The sequence below is a fragment of the Seriola dumerili genome, unplaced genomic scaffold, assembly GCF_002260705.1.
Source record: "Seriola dumerili isolate Sdu_G_001 unplaced genomic scaffold, Sdu_1.0 BDQW01000219.1, whole genome shotgun sequence".
NCBI classification, from domain to species: domain Eukaryota; kingdom Metazoa; phylum Chordata; class Actinopteri; order Carangiformes; family Carangidae; genus Seriola; species Seriola dumerili.
Genome location: NW_019174474.1, coordinates 3,098,333 through 3,121,113, shown reverse-complemented (window position 1 = coordinate 3,121,113; position 22,781 = coordinate 3,098,333). Strand labels below are relative to the sequence as shown.

At 40.1% G+C, this 22,781-nt stretch overlaps 1 protein-coding gene across 1 annotated transcript; it reads right to left on the bottom strand.

Annotated features, from left to right (window-relative positions):
- Positions 1-19: 19 nt before the first annotated feature.
- Positions 20-21,770, bottom strand: LOC111228500 (beta-1,4-N-acetylgalactosaminyltransferase 3-like). Its single transcript, XM_022754402.1, has 20 exons — positions 21,315-21,770; positions 16,933-16,988; positions 16,728-16,811; positions 14,067-14,162; positions 12,408-12,498; positions 12,193-12,293; positions 12,026-12,093; positions 10,053-10,131; positions 9,820-9,886; positions 9,447-9,581; positions 9,183-9,292; positions 8,238-8,338; positions 7,908-7,969; positions 6,559-7,801; positions 5,279-5,538; positions 4,021-4,174; positions 3,844-3,916; positions 3,581-3,734; positions 2,712-2,838; positions 20-1,643 (listed from the first exon to the last, which is right to left on the bottom strand). Exons 1-20 carry the CDS (start codon positions 21,448-21,450, stop codon positions 1,532-1,534), a joined length of 3,309 nt encoding a protein of 1,102 aa, XP_022610123.1. The 5' UTR covers positions 21,451-21,770; the 3' UTR covers positions 20-1,531.
- Positions 21,771-22,781: the final 1,011 nt, after the last annotated feature.

Sequence of the window (22,781 nt, the reverse complement as noted above, 5' to 3'; positions counted from 1 at the left end):
AACTTTTATTTGTCCATAATTTTTGTTGTCATGAAATGACATGAAATGAATAGCCAGAATAGTTCAGTTCTGTAATTTCAGATGGATTTTTTTTCCCACTAACTGAATAGCATGGTAGCTATTAAAAATCCTATGCAGCAAAATAAAAATAAATGGAACATAAACATTTTTTGGAGAAACATATTCCTCAGACTTTTCAAGGCAGTGTAAAATGGAAAAAAATCTGTCCCTGAGAGAAGAGACTCCTGTACCATACACCAAGGCAAAGGTTAACTCCTAGCATTAAGAGAGATGAGGTATATCTAAAAACAACCAAATATAAGAGAGAGATTAAGAGTAACAGAAAAAAGCTTGACTGCTTTGGTAGAAAGAAAAAAAAAACATTACACAACTCTTGGCAATAAAACCATCAGCAATGTCTGGACCAGAAATGTGTTGTGTTTTCATAGCCCTAAATGACAAGTGAAATGGTTCAACATGGATCAGTTTCAAATGACTGAGAAAAGCGTTTGTTAAACTGGAATGTGAACAAATCTGAAAATGCTGCCATTAGTTTTGTCTTAAATAACAACATAAAATGACATAAATACAAGATCATTTTTCACCCACCACAATTCCTGTGTTTTACTGTCACAGTGTTGACAGTGAAAACAATATTTCACTGTGAAGAAAATGTAGATTCATAAATTCATCTGAACAATTATTCTTTTGAACAACAGCAATTAAATTCAAGAATATGAGCTGGTTACACAAACATATCTAAACCCAAGTCATGTTTTAAAATGGACTTATCCTTCCCTTAAATATTTAATTATTTTACCAGTTTTAAGTTTTTCCTGACCTGTCTGTAAAATTCACTGAGGGCTCAGTACCTGAATAGCAGTCACAGCAGAAGGCACATTTAATATAGACATGAACAAATAAAGGAGGCCACAAGTGAAGACAAACAAACAAAAAATCCTACCAACATTGACATAATAAATATAAAGTGTTGATAATTTACAACATGACAAATAAGGCTGTGTTTACCCTATCCATAATCTGGAGACAAATACATATATTTCATTTTGTTACACACACAATTTTTTTTTTTTTTTCTCCAATTAAGACTCATGTGCAAGAATTGTGATCTCTGTGTTACAGGACACTTGTGTTTATGCATCCTTGGAGTGTGCACTGCCATTTAATTTACGTTTTGTCTTTGGATCAGATCAGGTCTTGGCAGCTGGTAGTGCAGATTATCATGGTCTCAGTCGGCAACACGGTGCACAGCAGTATCTTCATATATAATATCACACGGTCAGTGGCACCCATCAGCCAGTACCATCTCAGTAGTCAACAGTACATCCAGTGAAATAAAAAGAGTGTAGCATCAGTAGTATCTCCTTAGCGATGACCTTGACTGCTGCCACTTGTAAAGTTGCTGCTGGTATTAAAATTATGTAGCGTGAGTCATGCTTCGGCCTTAAAGTGCTCTGGTTGCTGTGGTTGTAACCGTGGCAATGTCACTGTGCAGCGGCGGATGGCAAGGTCACCTGTGGCTGTGTGACATCCGCCGGTTCCACATGCCACGTTTAGAGTGATAGTGGTGGAAGAAGTTCCTCAAGTAGATCCTCTCTACTTCCAGTCCTGCCTGGAGGACCCTGGAGCAGAAAACAGAGGAGTTTGTTGTATTGATCTTAACTGGTTAGATGTATTCCTTTTGTTCTGTTCAAAATTAAAATGAGTTTAAACCTGCAGTAACTGATTGTTTTCGGCCACTTGGGGGCAGTGGAAACAAGTTGTGTCATTTCATCACCTTTTGTGTTAATGTGGCAAACTTGTTAGCAAACAGTTGCTTATTTACACATCCAGCAGTTATGGCACAACACTAATTTTCTGTTTCTGTCCACCTGATGAATGTAAGTCCAATATTCACTCAGTTTTTGGTCTAATACCAACTGCTAATGGAAAAATCAAATGCTCCACTGTGTTCAGCTACAGGTAGCCACTAACTGTGTCTGTCTGTCTTTTGGTAGCGTACAGTGGTTTTTATGAGGGGTTTTTTTCTGAAAACAGCTGGCTGCTCCTTCCAAAATTAACACTATGAGAGCGGAGAAAGTGAACCAAAATGGTAAAGTTATGAGCTGGAGAGATGAACAATGAGATTAAACTCACTATGAAGCTCTATGAAGCAGAAAAAAGTTTTCAGATGCAGTTGATAATTCTCAGTGAGTTCATCACTATGAGTGACCCCTTTTATTGATGAGAACAAACGTTATTTAAGATAGACAGTCAGCACCATTTGTCCCTAAGGCACCCACTTTGTTACACATGCATCAAAGTGTTGCTAGCTTGCAAGCTTATCATTCAAAATGTATCTATTACAGAAATGTATATCAGCCTCTTTTACTGTATTTTTCCTTATCACCAAGAAGGTTATAATATTCAGTTTCAACTGGTCATTATGGAGGCTGCAGTGCAGGACTGTTGCATTAGACTGCAACAGTTTTAGCAAGTTGCACCAGATAAACTGGCAACCAAGTGTGAGAAAGGGACTAGAAATGTAAAGGGTGTTGCTACAGAGGTTTTCCCAACAATGTTAAGGTTGAGTTCTCTAATAAGATAGTGAATAGTGGCCTCTGTAGCGACGGCCAATAGAGGAAATACAACTGCAAAGCTAAAAGGCATCAAACATAAAAATTGTATCCTTTAAATGATAAGGAACACACCTGTCGAGGAGCTCCCAGTCTTCTCCTCCCCAACGATCTGTGAAGTCTTTGGTGTTCATTCCTCCCACCGCATCCAGATCTGACTTATAGATTCCCAGTAGGCCAAAACCATTCACCTCCCAGTAACCTGCAACACACACACACTCACAAATTTGAATGACTTTAACTTGGTTACACTCACTTAAAGCTGTTTGCATATTTTCACTAGTTCTGTCCCACATCTCTTAATCTTGTGTGTACGTGCCTCACAGATTTAGTGGGCCTCACATCAATGTGAGAAAACATTTTTATTCATTTACACCTGCCGCATGTTACAACCTGTCACGAGTGGATGCCATGGTTCACTAAGACAGGTGTAGCTACTAGAGACTGTTTGTCTGAGTGTGTGTGTGTGGCTGAAGGCAAGAAGACATGGAACATGTCTTATGCAACATGTCAGAGCAAGAACAGCAGATGAAGACATGATCTTAGAGGTTGTTGTACAGTTTCCCTTTCACCTCTGGAGTCACACATATGCTCAAGTAAGACTGAATCCCTGAACTGACAAAAAAAAAAAAACAGTGGAAGAGTAGACTTTCTAAACGGGTCAGTAGTAAGATGAAGACAAAATGGAGGGGAGCACTGATGCTGAAAAGTGAGAGCATTTATCTGTTCAATGTGTGCACTAAAACAAACATGAGGAATGAAAGGAAGTTAACCTGGTTAATCCAAACCAGTTTTTTTCTCATTTATCTACATGGAATGACTCCTCTCGATCTAATCTATCGATCTAAATCTCAGTCTTCTCTCCTGTCTCCTGACTGACAATCTCCTGATCTTTTCAAAATAAGTATCAAAGTAAAACTAAAGATGGATGTGTCTGTGTTTACCTCTGGCCTCTGATGGCGTAGCGCCGCAGTTCAGTCTCATGACTATGGGAGCAAAGACCATATACCCCTCCACACAGTGTTTTCTGATGGTATCGATAATAAAGGGCGGGAAGTGGATGTGGAGGTCACACAGAAAGACGATGCTGTGGTTATCCTGAAGGAGAATGAGAGAATGGAAGGATTAAAAACAGATGTATTATTACAGTCTGTTCATGTTAGTTTCATCTTAGCTATTTATTGCTGAGTGATGTTGCCACACTTACATTTATAAGGTTGATCCCTGCTTGCAGACCAGCAGAGCGCTCAAAGTTTCCACTCAGCTTCACATATTGGTACCTGGCACATTCCACAGGCACAATTATAGTGCATACATATAACGTATAGTCAGCCACAAGATTGTATTCAGTGTAAAAGTGAACCAGACACACACAAACACATACCTGGGGAGTGAGGATTTCTGTAGAGCCTTCCTCACGTCCATATCAGTGCTGTTGTAGTCAGCGATGATGAGGTTGAAGTTGGTGTCTCCAGTTTCTCTGAACAGTTTCTCCATGTCAGCAATCAGCTGCTGCACCCATCGAGCCTGGTTTTTCACTGAGAGAGACAAAGAAACAAGAAAACTATCAACAGTCCCCAGGGGCATAAAAATCACAGTAGTCAGCTCACTTTAGTGTTTACTTGTGAGCACACGTGCATCAGTGCTGACGATCACACACAATTTTACAAATACATCAACACTTCACAATGTCATCATAACGTAGTACAACATGATGATTTGACATTAAGTAGTATTATTAAGAACTACATATGATGTAATGTCAAATGTAGAAATGCATTGCTGTACTAAATCTTTTTTTTTTTTTTTCAGGAGCATCAAATGTGTGTGTGTGGGCAGACACCTTTCTTGATACAATTTTTTTTTTTTTTTTTAAACAACCACCCAGAAAAGGATTATTAACAGTATTCTTTAGAGAAAGTGAACAATTTGAAATTTTATCTAGAACCAGGTTTTTATATCAACTTCCTAGACTCTTACAACCTTGAAGGACATTTTTGACATTAACAGGCTTAATTAACAGGCTGTCAATAATTAATTACTGAGATAAATGAAGACCTGTGTTGTGTGCTCTGTGCACAATTATTTAAGTGTGTGTCAGATTAAAATGACAACAGTCCCAGCCCAGGATGCAGCAGGCCCTTTGACTTTTCAGATCTCTTTCCAGAAAGACACTTTGTTATTCCTGTGCACTGGCTGCCATCCATCACTTCCATCAAGTGCTTTTGTAAAGGCTGACTGAGATATTTATACAGTTTTGAATATGAGGCTTATGACTAAATAACAGTACACATTGCACATAATAGAGGCCTTTCTGTCTTTGAGTAATGAAATACTGACAACAATTATGTGGTCAGGACATGCCTATCCATGTCAATATAGTACTTTATAATGTGGTCAGTGGTGACATATTTAGTTTTAAGTTGTTTAAAAATGTTTCCCACATGGTTATTATCTAAATTGCATTCATCACTTATGCCAAATTATCATGTGTCTGTACTTTAACACCTGAGTACCTTGATGATGAATGTTTCTGCAAACAGCAAAAGCCAACACAGAAGTCAACAGACAAAAAGAAGCACATCAAATGACAGCACAACGAAAAAAGAAAGTGAGCATGGTTAAAGGTGGATGTAGAGTACCTGGCACTACGAAGTGGACGGTGGCAACAGGATTCCAGCGGAGGCCCACCGGGTTACACAGCACCGGCTCAGATTTCGGCTGTTTGAAACGGAAGTCCCTGCTGCGTTGCCTGCTGTGGCGAATCAAGGTGTAGATGTACTGTGACAGACGCAGCAGCTGGCCATTCACATCTTTCAGCTGCAGCTCCAGAAGGTAGCGGCTGCCCTGGACCCCATCCACGCGCTTCACCACGTTAACCACACGCTCCAATGTGAACCGCCTGCAGGGGCAGAGAGCGCCAAAAACACACTGTGACATGTCTGCAAAACAATTATGAAAACTATGCACACAACTCTACTTGCTATTTAATTATATACTTGAAGTGCATTTACTTCCAAGATGCAAACTAATAATTCAAAAGAAATTTTAAACAATTTTTTGAAAGACCATCATTAAGTTTTTGTTTAGATCAGTGGTTCCCAACCTAGGTGTCGCGGCCCCACCAAGGGGTTCCAAGACATTTCCAGGGTGTCACAAGACAATACAGGAATTAAGGAAGAACATACAGTACTTCTTCAACACAAAATTATATTTAATTTTTTTTAGAGGTTTCACTGATTTACATTTTTGTCTTTGTCTCTGTGAAATACCGAATAGTTTCATCACTGCATGTTTCTGAAATGATTCAGATTCAACAAACTGAGAAGGGAAAATAACAAACTTTGGTTGAAATGGCCACAACTCGCAGACATATATGCAAGGGAGCAACTAACAATTATTTCAAATATGATGATGAATCTACCAATTACTTTCTCAATTGATCGATTATTTATTTGTTTTATAAAATATCAGTAAATTGTATAAAATGTCTGTTTATTATAAAATGTTTGTTATTAAATATCCCTTTTTCTCCAACCAACCAAAAACCAAAAATATCCAGTTCATTATCATAAAAGCTTAAGAAAATCAGAGAATATTCACTTTTGTGCAGCTGGAACTAGAAGAAGTACAAGTCTTTGCTTGAAAATGACTTGAATAATTATTCGATTACCAAACAATTGCTCATTAACTTGCTATCAATCAACTGATCTTATTAATTGACTAATCATTGCAGCTCTACATATATTTCAGCTGTCGGAGGAGTTGCAGGTAGATATAGCTCAACTCTAAGGGCTCACCAGCCAAAAGAAAAAAGTTCAGTTAGGTGCCGCTTGGTATCCACCTCTTACTACGGAAAAAACCTCCCCTAAACATATAAGGGACTCAGGTGATGCACTGGCACAGCTATAAATCCACTTACCCGTGGTGCTTCTCATTGAGTTGCTCCATGAAAGCCTTGACAATGGGCAGAACATCACTGGAGTCGAGCAGCAGGTTGCCCGAGACGTTGCAGTGCAGGTCGATAGAATCTGAACGCCGTGCCTGAAGGTCCAGGTGGTTGACCTGGAAGGTCTGGCTCCAGTTAACCTCAGTGTCAAACACTGGCGCAGGGGTAAGGGTCTCATCGTCTGCAACTTCAAAGTCTCCTCCTGGTCCCCATAGGTAGTCTTTCCCACCCTCCCTGGTGTCTCTCCTGTTCTCAGCTGTCTTGCGAACCTTGTCCTCCTTTCCCACTTGGTCCTCCTCTCCTTTCGTATCCGACCACTTTTTGTCCATCTTGTCTCTGCGATCAGCGATCATCTTAGCTCTGTGGATGCTACGTTCTAAATCCTGCTGCAGAGGCATATTCATTGCTATCTCCTTATCCCTGTAGCGTTTTCTGGTTTCTATGTCGCTTCGCGTTAACCTCAGTACAGAGCTGTGGATGTCTCTTTTGGGAGTGGTAAAATGTTCGTTAATGCTTGGCTGAGACTTCACTTCTCTGGTTACAATCCTCTGCTGCTTGGCCACTGTAGGCTTTTCGGCCAAAGGAGCATTCCTCTCTAAAGGTTGATGCTTAGAGTGGTTGATTCTCTGGATTTGGGTTTGATTCATTTTATGAGACCTCTGGATCTGATGCTGTTTATAGTTGAGCTGCTCTACTGGGAGTACTGGTCGTTCCTTTGCTTTAAGCTGCTCTTTGCCCACTGGTATCAGTGGATTTGTCTGTCTTGGTGTCACAGTTGTCTTTACTGATTTTACCATTTGTCTCTTTATCAGTCTTTTTCGTTTTGGTTTTATCTGTTCTACTTTTTTAACTGAGCCCCCAAGTTTTAACTCTGTCTGGTTTGTTTGCAGGTGACGTTTCGAGAGTTGTGTTAGCTCTGATAGCAGCTCATCTGGTTTCTCTGGCTGTGAGACATTGCTTTGGCCTTGCCTCCTCTGCAACTCATCTATGTGCAGTCTGGTGTCAGAAGAGTTCAGTGTGTTGTTAGTTCCTTGTATGGGTAAGGACAAGAGTTTGCGTCTGCGTTTCTGAACATAATCATCATAATCATCTCCATAGTCTGGAAAAAGTGCGTTGTCTATCTGGTCTGACCTGACCTCCATATCACTCTGAAAGGCTTCATTGTTAAACTCATCCTCTTCATATAGGACTGATTTCCTCCTCTGGAACCCAAAATCTAAGACACACCAGAAGCACAGAGAGAGAAGTAAGAGTTTAATTGATTGACAATGCAAATAGCCTATTTATTCATTTTTTCAGAAAAGATAAGAAAATACATCTACCTATGTTTCCTTTTTCCCGCATATCAGGATGGTCTAGTCTCATATATCTAGAGAAATCAAGCCTGGACATAAGGAGACAAAAAAACAAAATTATATATAATATGAGAAGAGTCTAATTTGCTTTGTGTTTTGAGATTTGATACCAAAAGAAAAATAAACACTTTTTTCCTCTGCTGTGTAAAGGATTCTCAGTAGATTGCAGGTGCAGCCGCCTCTATTGGTGATACTTCACTCCTACTGTAGTATTTTGTATAGAATATAACATTATCTCTTTCTAAATATGGATATATAATTTATCTTATTTGTCAAGTTTATGTCCAGAGGTCTCACATCTTCATGTAGTAGGGGCTCTTGGGGTAGAAGCAGCTGTTCTCCGACTCCATGTTGGTGAGTCTGGTGTAGTCATTGGGGTAGATGTAGGACATGTGGACCTGGGTGGATGAAATGAAATGACATGCTGTTAAAGCAATGAGAGCTTACTGTTTGCTCCCACAAAGTGATGAATCGTGAGGTCTTGTTTAATAAGGTTTATCCAGCCACATCCACAGGGACCAAACAGGTGTGTGCAGAGTTGCAATGAGAACAAAACACATGGTCTTTTTTATATATAGCAGATCTCAGAAATGATGTCAAGTAAGGTTCATATTTAAATCATAACTAAAATATGCACTCATTTAAAGAAATAGTTCAATATTTTGGGAAACAAGAGAAGATCAGTACAAATTCTATCTTGTCTGTTCAATACAAAAAAAAAACAAAAAAAAAAACAACTACATGTTATGGGGTGTTATGTGCAGGACCATGTCCTGGAGTCTTGTCATCACCAAAAGGTTGCCAGGCAACCAGCAGAGACGAAGAAATAATGAGACTCTAGTAACAGAGGAGAAAGAAACTGAGAGAAATCAGACACTGTGCCACTAAATGTTTTTTTCTAATGGGTGCAGCATGCCTTGATTCTCTTTAATTTGGTCCTCGGGAGGCATTAAGTATGCTGTCATAATTTAGATATGTGGAATAGACAACAATGAACAGTAACAACTTTAAAAAACCAATTCAGATCGGGCCACGGAAGATGGAAAAAGCTTGTGTATCACTGGGGAAAAATAAACAAGAAACATTATATCCTCAGTGCTACTCCGTTATCTTTTGCAAGACCATAGTTCTCTACTTCCAACGCTGTTTTCTGTATTATATTTTTTGTGTGAATTATGAGCTCTGAATGAAGCTCAACCAGCAGAAATTTAAGTTTAGTAGACAAATGACATAAATACATACAAACTGCAGTCCTTGGTAGCGGAGCAGAGGAAAGTCTTTGATAGTGTAGCTGGGTTTGTACGAGCAGTCCGGCAAAATACCTTGTAGGAACTTGCTGTTTATCAAAGGCACTGCAAACAAACAACACAGAGGCAAGATCACTTTGTGCATTTAGCAGGAGGAAATAACTTGCACAATACTTGCATCCGGCACAGTAGGAAATGGAGGTGTGATTTATCTGTCATGTGGCAGAGAAACAAAGCAAGAGAGTGAGACGTCTCTCACCTTTGTAGAGAGAGTCTCGTGGGTCTTCCCTCATAATGTCTGCTGCAGAATCGTGCTGTTTCGTGGGGATGTGTTGGTGGCTTGCAGCCGTCTGTGGTATATGTGCAACGTCACTCATTAACAAGGCAGACTCATCTGTGGGGTGAAGACACAGGCAAACAGGATAAGAGAAGTACTCTGTATTTACTGTGAAACAAAACCAGACTTGATGTGCACTTTAAGCGTCCTCGCAGAACACGAAAAGGCAACAATCTTGGATTATGACACACAGTGTGATGGAGATTTAAGCTCTCTAAGCTCCAAACTAATAAAGATTCACTGAGTAATGTCTTTTCAGGCAGCAGGAATGATGTGTGGGCTTCTGTGTACTTACTAACATAGAGGGAAATGTGCTTGGATTCAATAACCATGAACCTGAAGCCTTGGTCCAGGAGCTGCCACTGTGTGAAAACAAGCACAAAGAACTGCATGTCTCTTCCACTTTTTTGCTCACATTGCACATAAAAATTAGCACAGACTTGATATGAGAGTTGGAACCAATGAAATAAGACGAGACAAAAGAGAGAGGCGATTTTCTCAGTGTCTGTGCTGAGTCCAGCTACTTACTGCCACCTCCACATGGTCAGTCCCTTTGTTGTCCTGCTTATGGATAACTTCAAAAAAGTACCTCCTCTCAGCAGACAGCCTGTCGGACAGCAAAAGGTCATATTCAGAGCAGTAATATAGACATACCAGACATAACCTAAAAGGTTACACACAGTCACATAACTTCAACTACAGGACCTGTGTCGATCCTGGCTGGTTTTGCTACTGTACATAAAAGTAAGTAAATTTGAATAATTCATTTAGATTTGGAAAAGTGTGAATTTGAAAAGGTATTAAATAGATTTAGACTGTTTGTTTGAAAATGGGTTCCCCAGCCTCAGCTTTTGTCCAGTTGATGGAGTAAACAGACACCTGATTGTAAATGTTGATTAGATTATGGACTGAAGGAAGTAAGAATGACGGGTTTTTAATGTACAACAAAATGTCATCAGCATATGAACTCATTTTATGTGGTGGGACTTTTACTGGATGCCCGTGATGTGGTCACATTGTCTAACAGAAGCTGCCTGAGGTTCAATGAAAATTGAAAACAGTAGTGGGGATGATGGGCATTTTTGTCGAGTGCCTCTTTGTAATGGAAATGGTTTTCATATGACTCCATTGGTTATAACAGAAGCAGTGGTTGAATTGCAAAGTGTTTTAATCCAGTTGGTGAAACATGGCTGAAATCCAAAGTGAATTAGGGACATGAAGAGAAAGGACCAGTGTACCTTGTCGAACACCTATGATGAATGGTGGTTTATTTGCGTATGTGTTGTTCTTGTCTGAGGAGTTTCTCCCCTTAATGAAGCTGTTTTAATCATTGTCCATTAATGATGAAATTACAGATTCCAGTCTGACTGATAAAGCTTTGCTTATAAATTTTGTGTCTGTATTAACTAATGATATGAGGCGAGCAGTTGGTGGGTTTGGTTTTGGGTAAAGTGTAATATAGTCAGCGTTCATATGATGGGGTATGGCTTTATTTTGGTGAATTTCAGATATCACTTTAAAGAAAAGAGGTGAAAGAAGAGGCCAAAATTGTTTATGAAATTCTGCTGGGTAACCGTCTGGTCAAGGTGATTTATTGTGGTTTCATCTAGGGAGAGAGGTTCTAGGTTTTCTGATTGGGTTTGGCCTAAATCATAACTTCTAGATATAATGTTCTCCCTCCTATAGGTTTGTCCTCCTTGAGTATCTTCAAATCTTTTCAGTACAAATACTTCTACTAGGCACATATGTACAGGAAATTAGTGTTGATCTTAATTGCTGATGTTTTTGTTTTCAGTTTAGTGTAGATTGTGAAGCTCACAGAACTGCCTGCCCGCTTTCAGTAAACCACATGTCAGTCAAATTTTTTCCACCACATATGCTGCAACAGTAATGTTGATGTGTTACTGAGTCAATGTTTCTCAGTTGGATTCCCAGAAGCCCATATATGTGTTACTAGATTAGATATGCTTATGTTTAGGCATCCGTGTCAGTGTGGTTAAAAGGGCACTGCTGCAATTAAGTGTTTCCATTGTAAGAGACAGATAAATAGATAAAGAATTGTCAATGTTGGTGAGGCAGAGGTTGAGATATCTTTTCTTTTAATCCCCTGTATAGCACAAGCTCTTCAAAATTATGGATCCTACAATTCCCATTATGCAGCTCCAGATTTTATTTTTGTTTACTCATTATACAAATGTTTTCACAGGCTGAGTAGTACTCCCATGTGATGAGTAAACTGATCCTTTTGTGTAAAATCAGTGGAGTATCCCTGAAGGTTGGGAGAATTATATGATAATTGCAGACAGTTAAAGGTCTTACTAAGAAATGGGGTCCTACATGAAAACATGAAAATATGAACACACACACACACACACACACACACACACACACACACACACACACACACACACACACACACACACACACACACACACACACACACAGAACTGTGATTTCAATCACATTTATCTTCGCTGCTGATTTGACAATAAACAACTCACCTAACTGGTCTGGAGTTCTGACTGGCATATTTCACAAACTCACCAGGCGCAGTCCACTCTGTGCCAGTCTATAAAAAGAAAACCACATATGCAAACAAATATTACATTGGCACAAATGAGATGAAAAATTACCCTTCGCTGCTTAGGAAGAAGAGAGGCACGCTTACCTTTCCAACCCATGCCAGTAACTGTAAGTTGAGGGGAGATTCATCTGTGCTGAGCCACAGTTCAGAGTTGTCATTAGAGCTCAAAGCAAACACAAACTCTCCTGAGAGACAGGGACAAAAGAGGACACAAAGAGGTAAGGAGAGAGACAGAGGGATATGTAGGACACGCAAGTGCGGTAACAGACAGAAACTAGATATAAAACTAGATGTTGTACCGTCAGTATATGGATGCAGATAGCCAAATATCCTGAGCCCATAGTTGGTCCAGCCGGGAGAGACGGCCAGCTTCTGCACTGTAGTCCTGGTCTGAAAGAGCGGGGAAAGAATCAGTCATGATGCTTACTCAATGTGAAACTACATTGTGAGTCCAGGGACATGAGGATCTAGCATGTGGATGTAGAATGCACCGCTGAGTGAAAACAACTGTATGTGTGTGTACGTGTGCTTGCCTATTCTGTGTGTGTGTGTGTGTGTGTGTGTGTGTGTGTGTGTGTGTGTGTGTGTGTGTGTGTGTGTGTGTGTGTGTGTGTGTGTGTGTTTACAGGGATGTCTTCTTTGCCACATTAAACACCCAGCTGCATTTCAGTCGGATGAACAATTGCATCGTTATCTTTCAAAGACCATACATAAGAGGGTTATATATGATAACTGTATGTGAAAGCATAAACTTGATAATGGCATGCTCTGCTGTAAAACCAGATAAGAAAAAGTTTCCGCCTCAATTCAGATATCATCACTTAAACCAAAAAGAAAAATACATATTCATCTTTCTTTCTCGGAAAGTGCAGAAGGTACTACTGGTTTCTGAGTATGTTCCCACATTTCTAAATATTCAAAAGTAATATCTAAAATGTTGCTAAAAGCTGTGACACACAAAGACATACTGTGAAGCATTAGGGTTGGAGACTTGGGGATCTAAGAAGACTAAAAACATGTACAGCCAAACTAGCAGCTGTGTGAGGCTGTATTAAGACACATGGGTGCTTGGAGCAAAATTCTAATGTCACATCATCATAGTAAAACGCTCACCATTGCAGTTTCCCAGATAATACTACGTAGTGATTCTAAGCTTTAGTATACAGCATGTTCACACTGAAGTGAAAAAATGAAGTATAATCAGAGCAGACGGCATGAATAGTAAAGTCGATCTTTTTGCCATTCATGTACACTGTACAAAGGAGGTATAGGACTGCTCAGACTTGAAAAGAATCAAAACAGCTTCAAAAAATCTTGGAAAGCATAAAAAAAGTATTAAATCTTAGTAAAAACACTTTTATGTCTTCAAACTGCCAAAACAGTGAACTATGATGTAGTGCATACTGTACTGAATTAGTATGTAGTATGAGCTGGGACCCAGGTCATGGCAATCCTAACACACCGATTTTAGCATATATTAAATTTACCATTTTAACCATCTTAGTTTAGCATGTTAGCATGCTAACATTTGTTAATTTGCACTAAACACAAAGCAGAGCTGAGGCTGATGGGAATGTCATTAGTTTTGCAGGTATTTAGTCATAATAGTTTTGGACTAATTAAAACTTTGACCTGATGATGTTGCAAAATTAAAGGATCATCAAAGTTATTACAGATCATCCTGAGAGAGACATAAAGCTCTAAACTGAATATCATCGCAATCCATCCAATAGTTGTTAAAACGTTTCACTCAAAACCATAAATGAGAACCTCATAGTGGCGTTAGAGGAAAGGTTAGAGAATCACTGAAGTCAGTAGGATTCATCCTCTGTGGACCATGAATGTCTGTATAAAATTTCATGGAAGTCTGATAGTTGCTGAGATAGTTCATATTAATTAATCAATTAAACACGCTTAATGAAAGCTGAGTGACCTGCTACGATAAGGATCTGACTCACATGAGGATACAGCGGGTAGTGCAGGTTCTTGCGGAGCTCAGCTGTAGAACTGCCACACCAGTCCTCAAAGACATGCAGATTGGCCTGTCCCTTGTACTGTAGGAAGAGAGAAGAGAGATGATGCTGCGAAAGCACTGGTGTTTGTGCTGCAGTATTTCAGCCGTACAACAATTAACCATCTGGACTCAGTACTTAGCAATCTAAAACCAACAAATACAGACTTCCTTAAATACCACTTGACAATACAATGACAAGAGTACTGGTTTCAACTGTCAACCAGTTCCTACGATCCTGCCCACTTCTTACTCACCCAAATTACAAAACAACAAATTTTCTCCCCCACCGCTGATGTTTTCTAGCCATGTAGATTGTGTGGTTTTATTCGCTCAGGTTGTGAGATATCCATCTCGAAGATTTATTCTGCCTTCACCACAGTATAATGGAGATGAATGAAAATGTGTCTGTGGAGCTCATTACATCAAAGTAAGGCTTATCTTTACAGAAACCCATTACTACTACAGATAATCCAGACTTGACTGTGGGGAGTGTCCCTTGTAAATACTATAAGAAGTCGTCCCTATAAAAAACGCTGTCCGTTCGTTCTGTTACGGTAGAGTCATAAATCTCATGCAGATGTCTTAAGTCAAAACTAAAACTATTTTCGTGGCTAGATATATATCTAGAGTGTAGCGAGTAAATATGTTTTCTGTGTCATTTGAATAAGCTCATCCTTTGAGTAACATATGCACAGAGAGGTGGATCACAGGAACTGGATGACAATGGAAACCACTGTCAAATTTCTCTTCCTCAGTTACAATCACTTCCTTGAAAGCCAACAGGAAACATTGAAACACACTTTCACAAGTGATGAAGCAGTCAAGTTTCAGCAGAAGCCCAGATGCCCTGTAAACATACACCTCTGTGACATCTGCTAAAGAGGCCATGTTATCTGATATCTGTGTGTGTGTGTGTGTGTGTGTGTGTGTGTGTGTGTGTGTGTGTGTGTGTGTGTGTGTGCTGACTTCAGCACAGCAGCAGACTACTGCAGGCCAGAGCCAAAGCCTTAGTATTTCATTAGTCCAGTACTTCATCAGATTTCATTGGTGCTCAAGCTAAAGACTGTGCTGTCATCAGCACAGTTGGTTAAATGTTAGCATAACCTTGGCTCAGAGGGTGTAAACTGACTCACAGTGCTTCACAGGTTCTGTGCAGCTTGTAATCTCTTCATCAATCATCAACACACCTCTTTCCTTTTGTTTTCCATATCCGTGATCAAAGGCTATTTGAATCTGAGGAGCTCATTTGCTGTCAAGCTCCAGCTTATTTTATTTCAACCACTTTGTCTCTCTGTCCTTCCCCTAAGGATTGAGATGTAGATGTAGAGCACTACATCTGTGAGAGCTGTGAGATTTAATGGGAGTTGCATACTCTTAACATGTTCTGGAGTCACATCACATTCACATCTTCTGTTTTTGATGGAACATAAACAGTTAAGGTTTAGCCTGAATTTACTGCAGCATTTGCAGATGTTAAAAACCCTGTAACCTCCTCTGACTTATCGGAAAACATGTTCTGTTATGGGGTGGCCAATATGTCTAAGATATTCTATAACAGTATCAGTAATTTTACCATGTAAAGTTGATGCTAATCATGTAGAGCTGCAACATTTAGTCAATCAACAGAAAATGAAACATCACCTCAGTCAAACTTCTCAGTTGTGAAGTATTTCTGCTTTTCTGTGACATATGTCAAAAAATCAAATATCTTTGGATTTCGTCTTGATGTATGAGCAAAACATGACAATTGAAGGTGTCACCCGAGACTTCAGGAAACTGAAACTGAGTATTTCTTACTACTTTGACTTCTTTTAATCTTGCAGATTAAAGTGATAATGAAAACAATCATTCCTTGCAGTACTAAAATCATGACTGTCACTTTTCTGGAAACTCAATTGAATCAGACTTATAGTTGAAATCAATTAAAATAAATGTATTAGTTAAAATTAATTCAATTAATCAAATACCTAGAAAATTAAGGTACAACTCATTAACTGCTTTTAAAATTCGACAACCTAAACTAGAGATTTTAGCCCTGGTGGCTCAACTGGTAGAGTGCGCACCACTTAGGCTCAGTCTTTACCGCACTGGCTATGGGTCCGAGTCTGACCCATGGCCCTTTGCTGCGTGTCATGCCCTCTCTCTCTCTCACTGTCCCTATCTGAATAAAGGCAAAAACTGACAAATGTTTGACTCATCATGTTTGATAATTCCTTTTAGAGTGTGAACACCATCCAACAAAAGACCAAGAGCGCACCCACACAAACATGATCTCTGGGAAGATTATGGTGTTAATGTGAAGTTTGATTACATTGGTTTGTAAAGCCAGAAAAAGCAACAAGTGAAATATGAGGTGCAGGCAACTGGTCAAAGTACAGACCTGCTTAATATAGTGGAAATATGATAACCCTAATACAGAGCCGTGGAAGCTGGTGAAGCAGACTCTGCTGCAGGAACCATACTGTACACAGAGGAAAACACACCGAGGTGGGAGGGACGGGGCAGGCCCAGGCAGGTTATTGAAGGTTCAAAAGAGGTGAGTATTTAAGAGCAGGACACACACACACACACGCACACACACACGCACACACACACGCACACACACCTCTGGTTTCCAGGTTTGTGGAATATAGCTGGTGATCCATGCAGCTGAATCCTCCATGTGGTCTGGTTGATGGTCCCTTCTGACCTGGGAAAACAAACATATTAAAGTCACAGACTAGGTCTCCTCCACCCTTCTTTGCAAAAACAGATGCCCTTGCATCACCATAATTTCTATTACCACTCCTTTTTCCATGCACCATTCTTACCCAGTTGTCGAACATGGCGGCCCTCCAGCTGCTGCTGTCAGCATAAGGATTCATACCTAAGGAAGTGGGTGAAAATATTAAGAGCAGCACGTAGGGGTGACAGGCAAATATACAACGACTGTGCACAGATGGGCAACACTGTGACACTGTCTCTTCTACTGTTTGAAAGTGATTTGGGAGTTCCCCAGGGGGGTGGAACAGATTGTTTTTCTTCTAGTGGCTTTATACTGACTTTGCATTCAAACAAAATGTATTCTAATCCAAAATTAGCATGTGGCATGATCTACTTCTTGTTGGATGGTGGCACAGGAAAATCAGTGAACTCACAGAGGGTGTGTGGAGAGGGGGAAGGACTCATGAACATTAATGAATGACAAACTCTACAAGCAGTTAAGCTGAATCTCAAACACTGCCGCTAAAAACTTGGCACTGACACCGTTCTGCTGTAACCACAGAAAACCACAGGAAATTACTTTAACTATGTAGACAACCATCAAATTCAGTGACATAACTAACTTGACTGATGCTTGGGTGGGTCACTTGGATGGGTCGCATACTATAGATGTTACTAGATTCCCAGTCTTTGTTGCGCAAGATGCATTTCCATTCATTTCTCATGTGCTTATGTTGCATGAACAATGAAGCCCAGTGTCCCAATCAGAGTCCCACCCATTCCCTGTTCCAATTCAATGCTGATGGCCGCTGAATGTAACTTATCTTAAATCACAGCCTTCAATGAGCCACAGAAGCACTCCTGTGGTGGCAAAAATCTCTGGCACCACTCTGGCAGAGCAGATGCAGAAATCTTACTCTTTTGAACCTCTTTTGTCATCTTTCGAATTAGAGGGTAGAATGTATTTTAAAAGGAGGACCTCTGTGTTTTTTTTTACGAGCTTGTGGTGTCAGTGAATGAACTGGGGTTACAGTGCTTGTGGATACCAAGTCTGTCATCATCACCGGGTGGAGAGCTCCAAACACACACACACACACCCTTTGAGCCATGGTGTTGCCAAAATTGAGCCACACAGTAGTAATTCTAGAGTGGGGGTTAAGAAAAGCAAGAGCAGGGTATTTTTATCCGCCTCCGCCCTCATCTAGTCTTCTTACAAACGCTGCTTCTGTTGCCTTTCCTTCACAATATTTCCCAAAGTACTGATGATTTATTAGTTAATTAGTTTGTTTTGTTTTTTTTTTGTTCATGCTAACATGCTTTGCCTTGTGAAATTCAGTGACTCAGAGCTGAAAAGTTCCAGTGGATAAAACAGTTGATAAAAAGAGAATAAGTGTCGGACTTTACAGGCTTTCAGTTTTCATACACGGCACAAAAATCTATTCAAATAACAAAGACACTGGCAGGTTTGGCACAGTTACTCTCCTGAAGCAACCAAAAAATAAATAAATGCTGCTAGAGAGACAATGTGTTCGAGTTCAGAGGATTTTAGACAAACACTGTTGCTTTTATGTTTCAGGGGACAGGCTGTGTAAAAAACCTACAGTATATATAGTCAACGTTAGTCATGGTGAACTAGCACACGGCAGACTGAAATGACGAGAGGTTTCCCGCTGGAAGCAAAAGTAGCAGAAGGAGACAGACATTTTAAGAGACAGTCTGGTGAAAAGTTGTTGTCATTAACTCAACCATGACTTTTCCACCAAAAGATCATGTTAACATGTGGGTGAAGTGCCCAGTACAGAGAAGATCACGGCATAAAAAAAAAAGAAAAAAAAAGAAAAAAAAGCCCACCCACACAGGCAGCCATTTCTCCACCGGGACATTTATTAACTGCCTTACTTCATACGCTATCTTTGTTCTTAAGTGCCCGTGTGACCTACATGTGGGAAAAACAAGCCATCCCTCAAAGACCATATTTGCAGGGCCAAGCCCTTGAGTGCTCCTGTGGCAACCTGTGTTGCCAGTCTTAATCTCTCAGTCTCTTTTCTACTGTTGATAGGTGATGACTGTGTTACTGCACTGCTGCACAGGAGGAAACGAGAACAAGTGGTTTTCAATTAAGACTGCAAACTCTATTTCCGAATGTTATGCCCTCTGAGGGATCAAAATGTTGGTTTAGAGGAATTGCTTCATTGACTTATTGATTTTAACATTTGTTGACCAGGTGTAAATAGTTGAAACCTAATGCAGAGCCAGTATGTAACCAAGGCTCATGTGTAAAGATGTGACTACAGTTTGTTACCCAGCCATCTGTTTCTTCTTTGTTATGTGATGTTTTAGGTTGACAAAGTGCTGCTATATTCACAAAAAAAAAATCCATTAAGAATTAGATTGAGAATTAATTTGAGCACAGCATTTCTTTTGGATTTCATCACTGTATTTTTAAAAAACTCACAAACCTTTACATATTTTAGACTGAATAAAAATATGGATACATGCTACAAATGGGCCGACGCTATAAAAGGCAACTGTTCGAATGGTCTATGTAATGTGCATGACTACAAAAATAAACCTTGAACTGTATAAACAAACTGATGTCACATAACAAGGAAATATCTGTATAAATGTTATGTAAGTTGTTTGTTTGCAATAGGAGTGCATTAGCACAATATTGTACACACCTTCCTTGTATTGACTTGTATTGACTCCAATCTACATTTCAACTGTTTCAAAGCTTTGAAAAAATCTCTAAATCACTTGCTTTTTAAAAAAGAATCATCATCTTTTGTGTTACCTGGACTAAACTCATTTATGTGTCTGACATTTCTATGTATCCCATGTCTCCAATAAAACTGGAATTTCAATCAAAGAAGTTTAAAGCTGGTGCAAAAAGTTATGCATAAGACATGTAATAGTTATCAAATCATATCACTTTAAAAAAGGCTTGTTTCTGCTTATTGACTAGGAATAGAAATTGTGACATCAAACCTGCTTTCACACAAACATTACCGCTTCTGATGTACTTTTCGACACATTCAGACACCTTTTGTCACTGCAACCACCTCAGACAATAGTGACAAGATATTCTTATGTGTCCACCCCTTCCTGTCAGTCTCCTGTTACACATTTCAATCTTCACATTGCTCTTTCAGCTCTGTCTGTGAAGGCTACGTGGAGCCTCTCCCCCGAGAGAAGTCCCACTGTGACGAGGGGGCTACAGCCCAGGAATGTTTACATATAGGCTAGGCGAGCCCTGTAATGTAGGTCTGAGGCATGTGTTTACACGTCAGGCTTTGTTCAAAGTGTGTGTCATGTGTTGTTATTCCTCTCCTGTGAGCAGACACCAGCTAGACTATTTTCACTGTTTTACATCTCCATCCATGCCGCTGGGGTGACACCCTGATGTTATACTTGGGTGTGAGTGCAATGCAACAGATGGCAAGCTGAGGTGTAAATCAGGTAAAAGAGCAGGATGTTTGGGTCCCCTTTAAGATAAGACTTCCTTCTGAGTGTAAACCTGCGATCTGACCTTGTGACCTCCCCATCCCCCCTCTCACCCCCCCTTCTCTCTGTAAACCACACAGACCACTCAATCTCTTCAAATGGATGTGTTGTTTCACCTGCTGCTGACTCATGTTTCCTGTTCAAATGCATCCAGTATCATTGATGAAAAGCAAAAGTAGGCATTAATGCTCACTTCAGACACTTACAGAGAACGCCTGTGGTGCTTCATAATGCATTTACAGTTATCTAAACATATTCTACTGAGTGAACAGAAAAACAGAAAACCCCTGTTAATTGTAATCTAATCCAATTCAGTCCTTCAACAAATACAACTCTTTTTTGTATTTTCAAATAGGTAGTTTGGTGTCCACATTGTAAAATATTGCCTTTGGGTTCACCACAAGGCTTTAAAAATTATTGTTGACACTGTATCAGAGAGATGATGATTGAGCTCTGTGGTCATCTATGAAGCTGCACTTTGTTGTGTGGCAAAGAATTGCATTTTATGTCAAGATTAAAAAAAAAAAAAAAGATTCTTTGGATTTATAAATGACGTGGACAAAATTAAAAACAATTTACCACCACTAAAACAGTTGGCTACAGCTTCAAAAACGAGCAGTGGAGATGAGTGAAAACACAGTTAAGCAAGTGTTCACAAAGTAAGGAAGTTATGTTATTGTCACGTCGTTTCTGCTTTTCTGGTCTCTCCGCAAATGGTTTATTGGGACATTACAGCCTTTTTTCTTTTCTTTTCTTTTTTTACCTACATACTCTTGATACTATGATAGCCTAGTCCTTCTGCAGGTTTATTTCTTGCTTTTTTATATGCTCACTTTCCAGTGTTAGGTTGTTGTATCCGCTACATGATTTAAAGCCTATCAGTGCGCAGTCAAAACAATGCATCACTTTAATAAGTTTACAGAACAAACACTTGTTGAGTAAGATCTGTTGTGACTGTGTCACGGGCTGGCAACCACAAACTTACTTGCATCACTACTCCATGCTTTTGCAGCTACCATCTCATGGTAGACAGCGACTGCTCCGACCAGCAGAATCGCCCCGAACAGCAGATATTTGCCATTGCGCCGCAGTTTCTTCAAAGGGAAAAATGCCAAGATCATCTTGGCTCTAGGGCGAAACCTCGTCCCGGTTTGTTCATCGGTGGGGTCACCCGCTTTGTCATCAGGAGGGGACCGACCCTACCGTGAGCTAGTCAGCCTGCCACCCACCGCTCTCCCGGTGGATGCGCACTAACGGCGCCCTGGATATCCCCAGTGCGCACGGCCCCTGGTGGCTCCTCTCATCCCGCGAAAAATCCCACCATGACCTGGGAAAGCCGGTAATCTTCTCTAGGCACTCTCTATCATCTAAAAGTTTCAAGAGGTTTCCTCTTGCCCCTTATCGAAGGTTGCGCCCTGACCTCTCTGTGCTCCGGGTGCTCCCGTACTACACTGCAGTACAAACAACTGAGTGAAGAGTGAAATGTCACACCACCAGTCTCTCTTCAGTCCACACAACTTAATGAAGACAGACACAAGATGCCGCAGAGAGAGCGGCGCAGAGCCAGTTCTGCCTTCAAAGTAAAAGCATGATTCTGTCACAGGGGTGAAAAATAAATTATTGATGTGTGCACACTCGTGCACCCGTGATTACCTTTCTTCATTGTACTGTATATTACCGATAAAATGTCTAATTTTATACATATATTTTTATTTTGGAACACTGTTGCACACATTTCAACATGTTTGTCACAGTGTGGTTTATTTTGAAATCCAACACCGGAAACGCTCTTTTGTTTGTAGTTGCCTTGACACCACCACTCGCTGTGAGATTGAAGGGAGGAGTGAACAAGGGCAGCACTCACCACTCTTTCTTACCTTGAGATTTACCGTGAACAGGTGGTAACTAAATATACCAATACTTCCTTTAGTCATTTTTCCTTTCCGCATATACATGCAGCTTTAAATTAAAATTAAATATTAAAAATATAAAACTACAATAAGAATGTCATTGTTGATGCATTTTATGCCCTTTGTAAGTGTGTAAATCAACTTTATATATCCATTGTCAAGCCAAGAACTGCTGCTCTGGGTAGAAAAACAAAAAGATATTCCCAGGTGAGTGCTGTTCCCACACCTCCCCCCTTAATATAAACCTGAGTTACTTAATAGTGTCTAGATGGCAAGACAAAACAAAAAAACTAACTAAAGAACAAAGAAATGCACTCAACTAGCCTATAATAAATTAAATACTGCAAATGAATAATGAATAACTCATTCACTTTGTCATTCACCCGTCCACCTGTGGAGGACAAGCAGTGCTGGGCCATAATCACCCCGGAGAGAGATCACATCCGTAAGCTGACACCAGTGTCCCTGTGAGAGAGCAGGGGGATCAGATCAGTGCCTGTCTGTCCTCGGGAAAGGAAGACTGATCTCCTGACAACTGCAGG